The sequence below is a fragment of the Eucyclogobius newberryi genome, unplaced genomic scaffold (assembly GCF_026437365.1).
Source record: "Eucyclogobius newberryi isolate DKJ021-1_F unplaced genomic scaffold, fEucNew1.0.hap1 SCAF_21, whole genome shotgun sequence".
NCBI classification, from domain to species: domain Eukaryota; kingdom Metazoa; phylum Chordata; class Actinopteri; order Gobiiformes; family Gobiidae; genus Eucyclogobius; species Eucyclogobius newberryi.
Genome location: NW_027315846.1, coordinates 16,382,393 through 16,398,575, shown reverse-complemented (window position 1 = coordinate 16,398,575; position 16,183 = coordinate 16,382,393). Strand labels below are relative to the sequence as shown.

The following is a 16,183-nucleotide window of genomic DNA, read 5'->3' as shown; positions in this document are numbered from 1 at the left end:
ACTACAGCACCAGTAGGTACTCTGGCAATACAAATGTATATAAAAATATCAAGCCTTAGTGTGCCATGTTTGTTTATTCAAAATGGGAGTGTCTGCAGTGCCACGGCGCGCAGCCGAAACTGCCATGTTATTTTTGTGCCGGCCGCGCGCCGCGGCTCCTGAAACTGCGCCATTTGATCGCGTTTTAGCGCCGTTTTAGACCGCGCCGGGTTAGGGTTAAGGTTAAGGTTAGGGTTAGGGTTAGGGTTACGGTTAGGGTTAGCCATGAGGCTATAACGGGCTATAAGGGAAATGCCGCGGTCCCTGAAACTGCGCGGCAATTTGACCGCGCCGCGGCTCTCCAGCCACGGCCATTAAAAATATGCACACACTTGAGCTGCTCCAGAGCTGTTAAGATTCACCAGAATGCAGGAAATATTGTCTTCTCTTTTTATGGTTTGCATTCCAGAGCAGAAACCAGCCGTGACTGAATTAATGGAAACTTTATTTGCTAAATCTTACAAAAACAAACAGTCAAATTTAAAATGAAGTTGAGATATCTTACATTATCTCCATTCCATACTATACAATAACCAGTGCGATGTCATGTTTTACTGCAAATAGGGATGACGGTGAGCGATGAGATGCTCAAACTAATGGCAGTGCGCTATGGAGGCTCTTCAGGTTACATCAGTCTGGAAAACTTCATCAGTCTGGTGCTTCGCTTCGAGTGTATGACAAGTGAGTATTAACTGAATTTGATGATGAGTTTGAGTTGCAAAACAGTGGTGTGGGCTTTCTCCAGTGGCAGGTAAAGCACATTTCAGGGTATTTTGAGGGACTATAACCAAAAAGTCCAAATAATATTGCTCTATTAAAAGTACAAAGTAGTGGCCCAAGAGTAGCCTAAATAAAAAGTATTTTAGGAAACGTCTGATAACTGTCAGGGTATAATACCTGATTTATAATTTGAAGTTAATGTAACTTGTAGGACAAAACATATTTTCAAAGGGTGGACCACTGAAATGAGAAAACGTAATTAAATCTGAGAGAGAGGCAAACACAAATGATCAAATTATTGAACTTAACCTACATAAAGAGAGAGGGAATAGCAGCTCTTTAAAATGTAGCCGCCTCTTTTTCAAGGGACCAAAAGTAATTGGACAATTGACTCAAAAGGCTGCACATAAATACATAAATAACAAGGCTGCATGAGCTCTTCTCTCGATAACCTGCTATCAATTAAGCAGTTAAAAAGGGCTGGAGTTGATTCCAGGTGTGGCGCTTGCATTTGCTCAAGACAAAACTTAAGGCAGAAAGACCCTCAAACAAGAAACAATTGAAGACAGCTGCAGTAAAGGCCTGGCAAAGCGCCACAAAGGAGGAAACCCAGCGTTTACAGATGTCCATGGGTTCCATTGCCTGCAAAGGATTCTAAACACAATATTGAAAAGTAACATTTTACTTAAGGTTATGTTTCATTTCAAATCCTCAAATCCAATGTGGTGGCATGCATGAATCATGAAGATTGTGTCCCTGTTCAAATATTTTTGAGCATATATATATATATATATATATATATATATATATATATATATATATATATATGCTGTGATGTCATCTGTAATTCTCTCATTGCCCAATTATTTTTCTCCACCTTCAATTTATTTTTTTCCTAGAAATTTTCAATAAATTGTCCAGTGGAATGAAAATGACCCTTCGAGAGTCAGAGGTGTGTAATGTATTGTATTTAATGTTGTATCAAAGTAATCTTTGTGTTAATGTCTTTAAATGATCTCTTTTGTGCAGTGGTTGTATGTCTCCATGTACACCTGAACCGCACATGATCCTTGTGGTCAATGCCAGAGAGCAGACCCTGAGAAAGAGAGAGAATGGGACATTTTATTTGTAATGATTTTCCATAAGCCATGGCAATAAACACTGTATGTTATCCAGATATGAGCCAGACACATACTGTACTGTATATGAGATTATGGTGCGAAATATTTACATGTTTACATGCATTATTTTGTAATCAGAAATGAAAAGACTTCATCTCCTTCAGTTATTGATACAAAAATAAAAAATAAAATCAGACACACATGTTTGGAGTTATGTTTAATGCTAATGTAAAATGTATGAAATGCATGACATAAATAACCTAAAAGGTGTTAAAATATTACACTGTAATATGCAAAAAAAAATTCTCCTACACATATTTTAATTAGGCCCGAGCGCCACAAGCTGGTGAGAGTCCTATTACTTCCGTAAGGCTGTGTGTGTGTACCAGGAACCCACACCATGATGTAGGAAAGCTTTAGCACTTTACGAAAATGTTTAGTTTATGATATTTGAAAAATGGGAAACAATGTTTTCACATCGGAATATTCTTCTTTCTTTCTTTTTTCTCGGGACCAACCCTATTTTTCACCAACATTGACAAAATGTCAAGAAAATTTGCACACCTCTAAAAATCGTGCCTCTCTACATTCTGAGGCGTCAGCGTCCCCCAATGTACAAAGAATACATTGCGAGATAAGAAATTGACAAAATTTGGCGCAGAGGTAAATTACGGCAAGGCCGTCCGCCCAACCCAATGCCATTTTTAATCAAAATTTGCTAAGCACCACTCAGCAGTTTTTTCTAAACTTTGTACTTTTATGAACTCCTCCTCGGGCGTTGCCAGAAAAAGCTGAAATTGTGTAGAAATGGTGTTGAGGAGTGGGGTATCAAAAGTTACTTATTTTGATACCTTGCACGGTCTTTGATGTAGCTACAATTTCAGACAATTGCCATTTCTTTTATTTGTAGCCATTTGCACATATAGTGAGGAAATAAGTATTTGAACTCCTTTTGATTTTGCAGGGTGAAATCTCACTTGGAAATTAATTACTCCTCCATGATTATTAAATTATGGAGGGGTCTTAAATGTTTATCGTAGGTGCATTTCCACTGTGAGAGACAGAATCTAAAAAAAGACATCTAGAAATCACATTGTATGATTTTTGAATAATTTATGAGTATGTTATTAATGCAAAAAAGTATTTCTAAGTCCACCTCTACTCCACTTATTAAGTGGAGTCAGACTCCAAATACTGCCATGGACAAGACCAAAGAGCGGTCAAAAGACACCAGAGACAAAACTGTAGACCTCCACAAGGATGGAAAGAACCACAGGCAATTTGCAAGCAGCTTGGTGAAAAAAGAGCAACTGTTGGAGCAATTGTTAGAACATGGAGAATCAGAATCAGAATAAGATTTATTGCCATTTGTCAATGAACAGGATTCACAAACATATCCCGATATTAAATATAGGTAAGTAAAATTAAAAATAGACATGATATGTACATAAATAAAATAAAAAGTGAACAGTGCAGTGAGTGCAAAGTGCTTAGGCATTGTTCATGAGTCCAACGGCAGAGGGAAAGAAACTGTTCCTATAACGGGAGGTTCTAGTCTGGATGGACCGTAGCCTCCTGTCTGAGGGGAGTGGCTCAAATAGTCCGTGTCCAGGGTGAAAAGGGTCGGCTGTGATCCGACCTGCTCATCCCAGAGCCCTGGAAATGTAGAGGTCCTGCAGAGATTGAAGCCCGCGGCCGATCACCTTCTCAGCAGAGCGCACAATGCGCTGTAGTCTCTGTGTGTCCCTGGCTGTGGCTCCAGCGTACCACATGGTGATGGAGGAGGTGAGGATGAACTCAATGTGTGAAACGTGTCAGTGATCCACCTGCATGTTTCTCAAGTGCCTCACAAAGGATTAATGGACTTAAGCATTTTTTAATTCTAACTTTTGAGCTTTGTAAAGGTCCAAATGATTATAGAATATTATGCAATGATGGATCAAAAAATTAAATTATATATTTTGTGTCTTCCTTTTTTTTAAATATTCAGTTTTAAGGCTTGATATGAAACCTCCCAAAACTTGACACACAAAAATCGTCATACAAAATGCCAAGAGCAAAGTGTCATCAAGCCTGTCAGTTCGTCAACTTACACCTATTCACAGTCACCCTGAACTAGTATTGTATGTTTAAATATCATTGGTGAGGATTCACAGAAGGTCAGGAAAAGTGTTGGCTTGACTTTTTATGTTTCCACAGTAGAAAGAAATGAACATAGACTTGGGTTATCATGTGGATTACGTGTCCTGCAACATTCCTGTAACTAATACAAAGAAGCAATCATAATTACTTTATATAATCAAATATAATTAAATCTTATCCTAGTTAAACCCGACTTGCACGCACATGTCTCTAGAGGTAGTTTATTTTGGCATGTGTACCTGCAAGAACTGGTTTGTATAAAGGATGAATGCTCTTTCGCATTCGCCCACTCCCTGAGAGGACAGCCCAGACAAGACAACTCAAACTACTCGCAGAATCGACAGCATAGCAGCATGGCGGTACCAGGTGTATGTCAGAGCATCCTAAATGCACGGTCCTCTAAAAATGGCTATGGAACTCTTGATACCCCTGAAAAGTTCCTCAACCAGGACTACCAGCAGCTTAAGCAGTACTGTCTGATCCGGAAGATCCGCTACATTGACGAAATGTTTCCCCCGGACAAGACATCCATCGGACCCACCATCCTTTCTGCCTCAGACCTCAAAAGCGTGCAGTGGGTCAGACCTTCGGTGAGTGTGATGAGTTTGGTAAAGCAGAGAAATCTACCTATAGCTTCATTTAAAATACGCTTTTAAGGCTATTTACATTATTTTAATATAGCGCTCTTTTCAGAAAATGGTTCCAAATCCACGTCTTGTTGTTGATGGGATCTCTAGATTTGATTTTGGTCAAGGCATAGTAGGTAAGAGTGTATATGGTTACTTCTGTGGTGAGTGAGAAATGAATTTATAGTATTATTTAACATTATCATTATGTGAATATTTTTAATTTATTATTTGATGAGAGCTTTTAAATTACATTTATCGTTAGGGGATTGTTGGTTTCTGGCATCCATCGGAGCTCTGACTTTCCAGAAGCCCATCATGGCTCAGGTTGTTCCAATGGACCAGATGTTTGATGAGAACTACTGTGGTTTGTTCCACTTCAAGGTAAAGAAGAAACATTTTTTGTGACTTTTAAAGGTGCCATAACATGCTTTTTTTCACGTTTCGTTGTCTATCCTAAGTGTACAATTGATAATAATAAGGGTTGTGCAAGACCCTTAACATAATAGTTAAGAAATATCACCCAGACCTTGGACCCCCTCACCAACCCGGAAATGCAAACGGCTTGGTTTGATATTCGCCCCCACCTTTGCGAAGAGCAATCTGGCTCCCCCGCCCAACCTGTGACGTAGTGTGTGCCCCACAGCTGTTAGCTCCGCGGTGCGCCGCTCCGTGCGAGTGAGTGAGAAAGAGTCTACTTTGAGACTATAAATCTGGTGTTAATTCTACTGCGTGTGCAGAACAGATATATATATATATATATATATATATATATATATATATATATATATATATATATATATATATATAAGTCTTATGTCCATAGCGCTCTTATTTCCTGGTTTTTCGGTATCGGATAGAACTTCTCTCCGTTTATTTTCCCGGTTGCTGCATCAAGTGCCACATCAACCTTCACCATTGTGATAATAGTAAAGAGTGCGATATCATTAATGAAGTTTTGGGCCTCTTTGAGCCGTGTTTTGAAGCAGAAAAACTCCGGGGCTTGTAGGGAGACACGGGAGCCTGGAGCAGCGCGGAGCCGGGGGGAAGGGGGCGGGAGGCGTGCTTGCCCTTATGACGCGGAATTGCCTCCACCGCCCTTCAGTTTGGAGATTCGCGGAAAGGAGATAGTCTGTAATATAGCTAAAAACTGCGGGAATCAATCTAAAAAACACTCTGGGTACATATATGAAGCACAAATAGCAATGTAAGAAGGTTAAAAGCTCTGAAAAGTCGATTTTGCATGTTAAATACTGATACAAATCTTTTGCTGGTTCCCCTCAGTTCTGGAGATTTGGAAAGTGGGTGGACGTTGTTATTGATGACAAACTTCCTACAATTAACAACAGGCTTATCTTTGTCCACTCCAAAGACCCCACAGAGTTCTGGCCCGCTCTGTTGGAAAAAGCCTATGCAAAGTATGGATTTTTTTGGGTAAATCTAATTTGTTTCAGAGGAACTGTCCCTGGAATTATATCTGTGTTAATTTCAGAGTGTGCGGTTCCTACTCAGACATGAATGCAGGGACCCCTGCCGAGGCTCTCGTGGACTTCACTGGTGGAGTTCACGTTTGTGTAGAGTTGTCCAGCCCTCCTCCAAACCTGTGGGAGCTCATGTCCCGAGCAGGACAGTCCCGGGCTCTGATGGGATGTGGAACTGCACCAGGGGTAAACTGAGCCATTTTCACTGGAGCCTAAACACAGCAAGAAATCAAACTAATCATAGGCCGAGATAATGATAGCACACATATATTACAATATCGATATAGAAATGTTTTGATCAAACAAGTAAAATAAAACAAAAGCTGCTTCAAAATCCATGCATACATTTCACCTGTGAAACTATAAATTCAAACACAGCACAGTAAAGTCAAGCTTATGGCTTGTGGACAGCGCATTTTCCAAACAGCCATTCATCTTATGTTCTCCTATTATTTTTAACAATGTTCCACAGGCCACATCTAAGAACACGGTCCTGCCCAACGGAGTGGTAGAAGGCCATGCCTATACAGTGACAGGAGTCAAACAGGTACTGAAGGAATTTTTATTTTAAACTTAATTAATGACTTAAATTGTTTTTAATAAGTTAATTTTATTGTATCTGTAATTTCTTTGTGACTTTAATGCATTTTTCCTGCTGTGTGACGCACTTTGAATTGCCGTGTGTATGAAATGTGCTCTACAAATAAACTTGCCTTGCCTAACATGTCATGTGTTAATAGAACAGTTATATTTTGAATATATGTCAATGTGTTTATCAGATGATGAGCCGGGGGCAGCTTGTGAGGCTGGTACGTCTGTTTAACCCATGGGGCAAAGGAGAATGGATAGGGGACTGGAGTGATCGGTAAAAAAGAGATATCTTCTTCTGTGATGTGTAAACATGTGTAAGCCATTAAGACGTACATAGTTAATATGACCTGAGTTAATTTAGCAAATATTGCAGTATAAGCATGGATTTGCATTGGTAACTGTGCAGTTATAATTCATTTTTACATCAGAAATCATATAAAAAGTTTTTGAACCCACAGTATTTTTACAATATCTTTACAGGTCACCTCTGTGGCAAACAGTGAGCCCTCAAGAACGTGACATATGTCTTGCTGTAGCTGATAATGGGGAGTTTTGGTAAACATTGCATTTGATATTGAAACAAACTATTGCCATTACCTGTTTTGTGTAAACACAAAAACTTCTGCTGTTAAAGGATGACTTTGGAGGACTTCAGTAAGTTCTACACAGACCTGGACATCTGCTGCATGTGTCCTGAGTTTCTGGATGGAAGCTCCATTTGTCACTGGAAAACGTCCTTCTATGAGGGCCGATGGGTGGCAGGCACTACTGCTGGAGGGTGCTTGAACAACAGGGGTACTGTTACATACTCAAATGTATCTCTAGTTTCAATTGTGCCTAAATAAGACTGAGAGTTGCTCATCTCACTCGTTACTTGTAAATAGTACACACTTAGTCAGATTACTTATTCTTAAGTAGTATTTATAGTCTTCTGTTTTGCAGATAGCTTCTGGTTAAATCCACAATATCGTGTGAAGATTGACCAGCTGTTTGAAAAATGTGCTCAGAGCCAAGGAGAAAAAAATATGCTGGTGTCACTTATGCAAAAGCCCGATAAGAGGAACAGGCGACTGGTGAAAAACCTACATATTGGATTTTCCATTTTTGCTGTGCCAGATGCAGTAAGTAACTGTTATTTTTAGAACAATAATGCAAAATAAAATAGGACTAAATGTCTTCTTGTTGATGTTCTAGTTGTTGGGGGTGGAAGGGAAGTTTCTAGCTTCTTTCTTTGCTTCCAACAATCCTGTGGCCCAAAGCAAAACATACAAGAATGCTCGAGAGGTGATGGAGTTTGTGTCGCTAATGCCTGGGGAGTACCTCATTGTACCATCTACATATGACCCCAATGATACTGCATCTTTTCTGCTGACCATCGTCTCTAAATCTGAAACACACGTCCAGTCAGTCCATTTGGAGTTAAACAAAGTCAAAGTAATAGGACACAAACTAATGACACTTTGTTTATTTCTTGGCAGTGAAAGATCCGGTGGCCATGATTACAATCCTGTGGAGCGTGCAGAGGTCAGAAAACTGTTCATATTTTTCTGCATTTTAATTTAAATCTGTGAAATATTAATAATAATGATGTAATATTTTCCAGAATTCCAAAGATGACACAAATGATGACAACAAAAGAACAATATTGCGGCAGTTTTCTGAAAAGGTATTCACAGACAACAAAAACATGATAAAATAAAGTTTGCACAAGGCACAAAAGCCATTTTGCAAGAACAATTCAGTATTCTGTGGCTGTGGAGTTTGTGATTTGTTCTATACATTTTCACATTTCTGACGAGTCCCTGAAAACCATTCAATGTCGTTCACTAGCAAGGACCACGCCACAACAATGGAATACAAAAGAATGTTTTTTGATAATAGTGATGAAGGATCGATGATGGAGCGATGATGGATTGATGATAGTTGGCTGGGTAGAGACTCAGGATGGGGGTTCTGTCTCAGGTAATCAGCCCAGCCGATTCAGAACCCCCAAAGATGATTTAAAATGAAGGAAGATGATCTGGATCTCGACGTAAGCCTGGCTGAAAATAATGTTACTGAGTGGCACGAGGGAAGGGGAGCTGGATAGTCAAGGACACTTGACTATCCAGGATGGAATAAAGCAGTCTTTCCATTACCGGGACGAGGATTAATACTGGTGTATGTTGAAGTTCGGTGTAGAGCGTCGGATTTGGGACGGTGAACCGAGAGTAGGAGTTGGTCGATTACGGTGACTTGAGTATATGCAATGCGGGTGAAGGATTGATAGAGGGGAATAGACTGAGAGTCTAGAGTATTATGAGGTGCGGCATAGTAGAATATCCCTTATTGATCTACTAGAGAGGTGTTGAATAAGTGCCTTCATACTGATCGAACCCCCAAAGAATGTCCGGAACGATAGTGGGGTATAATTCTGTGGGAGGATGTAAATGCCTGGTAGAGGAGACTAAGCGCTTGAGGACTGTCTGGTGCGTAGGGGCGAGCGTGGCTGCTGGTTCGTGCTTGGAGCAAGCGTGGCTGCCGGCGGGGCTCTAAGTGAGCATGGCTGCCGGCGGGGCTCTGGGCAAGCGAGTGGAGGGAATTGGAGCAGCGAGGCGTGGCATGGGATGGAGTAGTATGCTAGCATGAGTCGGCGTAATGGTAATGAATAGGATGAGGGGTGAGAGAGAGCATGAGCGGCGCTGCCGTGGAATAAAGCAGAGGCCCCAAGGCGATGTGAGCATGTGTGAGAAGGCAAGGCGAACATGGTAAGATGAGGTAGCGTGAAAAGCAAGAGCTGGGAAAAAATTAGACTTAAGGTAGTATGCAAATGTGAAGATGAGAACCTGCCGGAAAGCAAGAAATAGAATCTCCAAAGATGCCTGTGGCTAGCATGTGGCAGTGAAGCCAGACAGCTGAATGTGACGTGATAGATGGTAGCTTTTTAGTGAAAGCATAAATTGTGAGCCTACGAGGTGTGAAGGTTACATGAGAAAAGAAAAGGAAGCTGAGAGTTCACGTGAGAAGAGTATGAACAACTGGTTGGCAACTGTCGGAATAGTGTAGTATAAGTAAGCATGAACGGAGGGCGAATAGATAGAATAGCTTAAGCCAGAATGATAATAAATGGTAAAGAGCCAGCGCGCTGAAGATGGTACATTAATAGGTACATGGGTGTTTGAGGGCTAGCCTCGAGGCCCTGTGGTTAGAGCCTGTCCGGTGTCATGTGTGCTAGTAGCAAAGCTACACGCGTACTTGTATGACTACAGTTACGTTAGGTAACTTGGCTTTAGCTGTAGGTTGTAGCTGTAGGTTGTAGCTGTAGGTTGTAGCATTAGGATGTAGCAGTAGGATGTAGCAGTAGGATGTAGCAGTAGGATGTAGCAGTAGGTACAGAGGAGTGATAGAGCAATGCCTTTCGAGGGAGTTGAGTGCAACTGCAAAGAAGGGGATGAGAGAAATGATTAGATGAGAAAGATTGAGAAAATAGGGAGCTTTTGAACTCAACATCGTTAAGGACACAGGATGCTGGGACGTTGCCAAGTCCCTATGAACATTGTTTAATGTGTTGAATTGAGTTGTACAACTTGGCTCCCGCCACCAGAGGGTGCTGAGAGGTCGAGCTGCGGCCCGTGGAGCGATGGAACCAGGAAGTGCGCAGGCTGGCGAAAAGTGTGTATTTATCATTGTAGGTCTGAAAGAAGTCCCCCTTTGGTTTCGGCCCGCCACAGGCCTGGCGCAATCTGGTCTCCAACGTTCGCCCGCGTGGAGACGCGCAAGGGAGCACGCATAACAGACCTGCGTTGGCGGGTCCTCTGGAGAACGTGCTACTGGAGACACGACAGAAATGATTTGTTCAAGCGAACGCTCTGGCTGACTGTCTCTCTGTCGAGAGAGCAGAGACGACAGGAGATGCTGGGATTGGCCTGTATATATATAGGCCTTCTGGGTAATTAGAGGCGTGGTTAAAGAGAAGAGGTGTGGTTGCTGGAGAAGAGGTTGAGGCGTGATCCTGCTCCCGAACCCAAGTTAACGAATAATGTCGTCAACTACACTTCTAGAGACGAGTCAAGATTTAAAATCACATATTATAGTTTCAATAAAGGCTTAATACTGACTTTTTACTCCAACACATTTGTTTAACCTTATACCATCCACCTGCGCGCCAGCGCGCATTTTCCATATCTCAAATATTCTCTTCATCATCATCACTTTTATTTCCGTGGTCCATACCAGCAAGCTATACATCATCTTGAAGCTTATTTTCTCAACAAAACGAATATGCCATTGATTTACATTGAATAATAGGCCCCAAGAAGCAATTGCCAATAGTTTGTGAGAAAGTCTCACCTTTTACAAACACATGTCCTACCTGTTTGCTGTTTATGATGGACGAAACGGCTTTAATTCTGTACATCCTTGTACTCAGTCTGTCCGTAAGGAACCATTGAAAAACAATATCCACTTGTATTTTTCCTGAAGTTATCCAATTTTGAGATATTGTCAAGTAAACAAAGTTTTATTCTTTGACGATAGTCACGATTAAGGCTCGTCCGGCGCATTTCTCCGTCCATAACAAATGACCTGTTTGACTTATAAGATTGTGTTTGGCATCGATCTTTTCTTCAGACTGTTACCTAATTTTACCTAATCACCGAATTTTTCTGTCTACGGGTTTGTTCTCTACAGCCTCCAGAAAAAAATGTGGCGCTTCCGACGCGCGAAGCTAACGTGTTTTTAGCCACATAGCTAACGTCAGCATTGACTTAGCGGACTTTGATTGACATATTATTCTAGCCAATAAGAATAGCTTTAGAAAGCGGGGCGGGACTTAGGGGTCCCACACACAGAATCCTCTGTATTCTCGTGCGTAAGGCTGTAAAGAGCCTAGATTTTTCGGCATTTGGCGACTAGATTTCACGCATCACGTTTTCTGATTTTATTAGCTTTTTGGACACGCATTTTGTTAGATATATGTATTATTATACCAATACAAAAATAAAAAAATAATTTTTTTTATTTTATTTTATTTTTTTCACTTCGATATGGGAAATTCATGGGTAAACTCATATTTACACATTTTCACATACATAGTTTTTAGCAGTTATAATAGGTATTAGTGGCCTACAAAACATCAAAATGTATGTTTTCTGATCATAGAGGAGCTAAAATTGTAATAAAACAGTTTGGCACAGTTGGCACATATTTGATCACTTGTTCCGAATATACTTTTTGATACAAAAAGGTCAACAGCACCAAAATGCCTGTTCCTAGAGATCTGAAACTTTACACAGTTGTTGTCAACAAGATAAACAGCATGTACAGTGAACAGCATAATCACACAATGAAGTATGTCCTGCTCAGGACCATTACAAATTGACAATATTCAAGCGAGACTAAAAAAAAGGATGTTTTGTTTATATTTGTGCTTCTGTAGTGTAAGTTCTGAAGCCCTGACAGTGTTCATCTGCACATCTGCAAAAACTAGAAGGCCTAAGCTTTCTAATGATGCATCACACTTGCATGTGGGCTGTAAGATCCTCTTTTAATAAGCAATGCCATTTGGGTATGTTCAACCATTGTGCACAGGGCGAAATAGGTGGATGGTAACAGGTTAACAAAGCAAAATGTGTTTTAGTACGAGGAGGTGGATGCAGAGCAGCTCCAGAAGCTGCTGAATGAAAGCATCCTCAAAGGTATAAAATCTAAAAGTAAGTTACTGATCTCCCAGAAATAATAAAAGCAATTTGTTTTTCCAGGAGACTTGAAGTCTGGCGGCTTCAGTGATGATGCCTGTCGCAGCATGGTCGCACTCATGGATGTATCCTTTTGTATCCAAATAATGAATATAATGAGTATAATTTTCAAATGCCTTAACACAATAACAAGTCGTCTATAACCGGAAAACTTAACAATGAAGAATTAGTTCGCTTATGGGGAAAAGTCACCACATTCAAGGTAAAAAAGAAATAAGAACATTTAAAGTTTGCACCTCACAATTAGGTTTATGACAGATATATTGTGTTCAATCAGGACATTTTCTCCCGCACTGCTGTTTCACAGTCCGGGACACTGTCCACGAGTGAGCTAAGGAATGCTATCATGGCTACAGGTAATATTTTAAAGTGCAGATGACATGGTTTGAAGGGATTTGCATTATTTATCATGACACCAGTCAAGTGGCAGTTTGGGAGGAAAAGTTGGAAAAAAAATACAGGAAGTAGCACTAAAAATACAATATCATCAATGCATAACATTCTGTCCATTAACATGCAAGTAACAACAGTTCATTTAACAAAATTAACGAAAAGTAAAATATTTTCTTTTGTTAAATAAGTAAATCAGACAATCTTTGGCCCTTGTTTTATGTATGGTTGCTAGGTAACAGTTATGTCACATCCACTTATGTCACATCCACTGCTCATGTTCTACCAGGAAATATAATGATATATATTTTTTGCTGATAAAAGCAATGATAAAATAGTACTGCTCTAAAGTTCACCAGAATACAGACGTCACCTCTACCTATAGGCAATAACAATGAGAGGATTCAACTGATAAACAGTTATAAATGTCACTGATTTAAAGAAACTGATAATAACAATTATAATTGTTTTATCAGTTAAGAGCTCTTGCCATTGTATGGCTTGAGCTAATAATATTAATATTTAATACATAAACGTAGGTCCATTGATTTGATAATCTTCTAGTTGGTGCATTCTATTTATGCATATGCTTTGTATGTATTTATTAATCTTACATTGACTCTCAAACTATACTACCGCCATGTTTGTTTATTAAAAATATGCACACACTTGAGCTGCTCCAGAGCTGTTAAGATTCACCAGAATGTAGGAAATATTGTCCTCTCTTTTTGTGGTTTGCATTCCAGAGCAGAAACCAGCCGTGACTGAATTAATGCCAACTTTATGTGCTAAATCTTACAAAAACAAACAGTCAAATTTATAATAAAGTTGAGAAAATATCTTACATTATCTCCATTCCATACTATACTATAACCAGTGCGATGCCATGTTTTACTGCAAATAGGGATGACGGTGAGCGATGAGATGCTCAAACTAATGGCAGTGCGCTATGGAGGCTCTTCAGGTTACATCAGTCTGGAAAACTTCATCAGTCTGGTGCTTCGCTTCGAGTGTATGACAAGTGAGTATTAACTGAATTTGATGATGAGTTTGAGTTGCAAAACAGTGGTGTGGGCTTTCTCCAGTGGCAGGTAAAGCACATTTCAGGGTATTTTGAGGGACTATAACCAAAAAGTCCAAATAATATTGCTCTATTAAAAGTACAAAGTAGTGGCCGAGGAGTAGCCTAAATAAAAAGTATTTTAGGAAACGTCTGAGAACTGTCAGGGTATAATACCTGATTTATAATTTGAAGTTAATGTAACTTGTAGGACAAAACATATTTTCAAAGGGTGGACCACTGAAATGAGAAAACGTAATTAAATCTGAGAGAGAGGCAAACACAAATGATCAAATTATTGAACTTAACCTACATAAAGAGAGAGGGAATAGCAGCTCTTTAAAATGTAGCCGCCTCTTTTTCAAGGGACCAAAAGTAATTGGACAATTGACTCAAAAGGCTGCACATAAATACATAAATAACAAGGCTGCATGAGCTCTTCTCTCGATAACCTGCTATCAATTAAGCAGTTAAAAAGGGCTGGAGTTGATTCCAGGTGTGGCGCTTGCATTTGCTCAAGACAAAACTTAAGGCAGAAAGACCCTCAAACAAGAAACAATTGAAGACAGCTGCAGTAAAGGCCTGGCAAAGCGCCACAAAGGAGGAAACCCAGCGTTTACAGATGTCCATGGGTTCCATTGCCTGCAAAGGATTCTAAACACAATATTGAAAAGTAACATTTTACTTAAGGTTATGTTTCATTTCAAATCCTCAAATCCAATGTGGTGGCATGCATGAATCAAGAAGATTGTGTCCCAGTTCAAATATTTTTGAGCATATATATATATATATATATATATATATATATATATATATATATATATATATATATATATATATATATATATATGTGATGTCATCTGTAATTCTCTCATTGCCCAATTATTTTTCTCCACCTTCAATTTATTTTTTTCCTAGAAATTTTCAATAAATTGTCCAGTGGAATGAAAATGACCCTTCGAGAGTCAGAGGTGTGTAATGTATTGTATTTAATGTTGTATCAAAGTAATCTTTGTGTTAATGTCTTTAAATGATCTCTTTTGTGCAGTGGTTGTATGTCTCCATGTACACCTGAACCGCACATGATCCTTGTGGTCAATGCCAGAGAGCAGACCCTGAGAAAGAGAGAGAATGGGACATTTTATTTGTAATGATTTTCCATAAGCCATGGCAATAAACACTGTATGTTATCCAGATGCGAGTGTGGATATTGATCAAATTATTGTTTATTTATCATGAGTCAAGACGATCTTGCTGCATATGGGTCACAATGAACTATTCGGTGTATTTTAACTATTCTGTGTATTTTCTGATTATCTGTGGACTAGTCTAAACAATCTTAAAGCGGACGTCGTAGCGAAGGTCAGGCCATTTTTATCAGACCCAAGCAACAGCGATATAAAACACAGCTAAATCTTGTGAAGAGTCGAATCTCAGCTGCAAGACGAACAACATGCCGCTGTTTTGCCTGTTTTTCCCTGTTTTCATCAAATAAAGAACTTGAGAACGATCCTCGCCTCTCGCAGTCTGTATAGACTAAACTTCGACAGAATTGGTGGAGGAAAGGAAAGGAAGCAAAAAAGCAAACAACACAAATGAAGAACCTCTTCCAAAAATATGCAGAGAAAAAGTTGATTAATCACTGTGATGAAGCAGTAGCTCCCACAGAACAACAATGGAATTGTATTCATGAATATCATCAATCTAAGGTCTTGCATTACAAAACACATCAGATTTGGACAGTGAAAGGAAAAACTGTTGACAAAAAGAAACAGAAAGAACATGAAGAAAAATGATCATTTTCAGTGAAACTACATAAAATGGCAAAAGACATTTTAATCAGAAAAGAGAGACTATTTTTGGCCAATATTCAGGTGAAACCAGAAGAGCATCAAACAATCAGAAAAAACAAAATGAAACAGAAAAACAGAGCCGATAAGCGCATCCCTTTTGGAGCGAATAACAAAGATGGAGGCTCTAGAACAGATGAGAAGAGCGAGCAGACTGGGGTACAAGGTCGACGTCACAGCTATAGCACCCCCCCACCTCTGGCCAAAGGAGAACTGCAGTGCCCCTCCGCTGAAAACGAACATCATAGCGCATATGCACAACTGGCGAAAGAACTGAAGAAAATTATGACAGAAACGGAACAAGAAAAAACAGCTCCCCACACTTCTACTCCAGCGGTTCCTCCCCTGCAGTGCTCATCCATGGATTCATCTATGATAAGAGATACAACCAGCGCCATACCACTGCTGCCAACGAAACATGCTGTAGT

At 39.8% G+C, this 16,183-nt stretch overlaps 1 protein-coding gene and 1 long non-coding RNA gene across 2 annotated transcripts; both read left to right on the top strand.

Moving 5' to 3' along the window:
* Positions 1-601: 601 nt before the first annotated feature.
* Positions 602-1,963, top strand: LOC140371102 (uncharacterized). The gene is made up of 3 exons (XR_011928427.1): positions 602-720; positions 1,659-1,711; positions 1,789-1,963. It is a non-coding gene; the product is annotated as an uncharacterized lncRNA (long non-coding RNA).
* A 2,374-nt stretch (positions 1,964-4,337) lies between these two features.
* On the top strand, positions 4,338-15,342 carry LOC140370081 (calpain-2 catalytic subunit-like). Its single transcript, XM_072457026.1, has 20 exons — positions 4,338-4,612; positions 4,716-4,785; positions 4,914-5,032; positions 5,933-6,066; positions 6,141-6,315; positions 6,602-6,676; positions 6,909-6,994; positions 7,201-7,275; positions 7,355-7,515; positions 7,663-7,841; positions 7,915-8,123; positions 8,199-8,244; positions 8,324-8,386; positions 12,338-12,395; positions 12,459-12,520; positions 12,589-12,657; positions 12,733-12,811; positions 13,750-13,866; positions 14,824-14,876; positions 14,954-15,342. The coding sequence occupies exons 1-20, from the start codon at positions 4,376-4,378 to the stop codon at positions 14,978-14,980; spliced, it is 2,094 nt and encodes a 697-aa protein (XP_072313127.1). The 5' UTR covers positions 4,338-4,375; the 3' UTR covers positions 14,981-15,342.
* The last annotated feature ends 841 nt before the right edge of the window (positions 15,343-16,183 follow it).

Bases quoted from the DNA above. Each gene is read 5' to 3' on its own strand.
- LOC140370081 (XM_072457026.1), top strand. From the start codon at position 4,376: ATGGCGGTACCAGGTGTATGTCAGAGCATCCTAAATGCACGGTCCTCT. The intron at 5,033-5,932 runs GTAAAGAAGAAA...GGTTCCCCTCAG, and splicing joins GTGGTTTGTTCCACTTCAAG to TTCTGGAGATTTGGAAAGTG. The intron at 12,396-12,458 runs GTATAAAATCTA...TTGTTTTTCCAG, and splicing joins GAATGAAAGCATCCTCAAAG to GAGACTTGAAGTCTGGCGGC.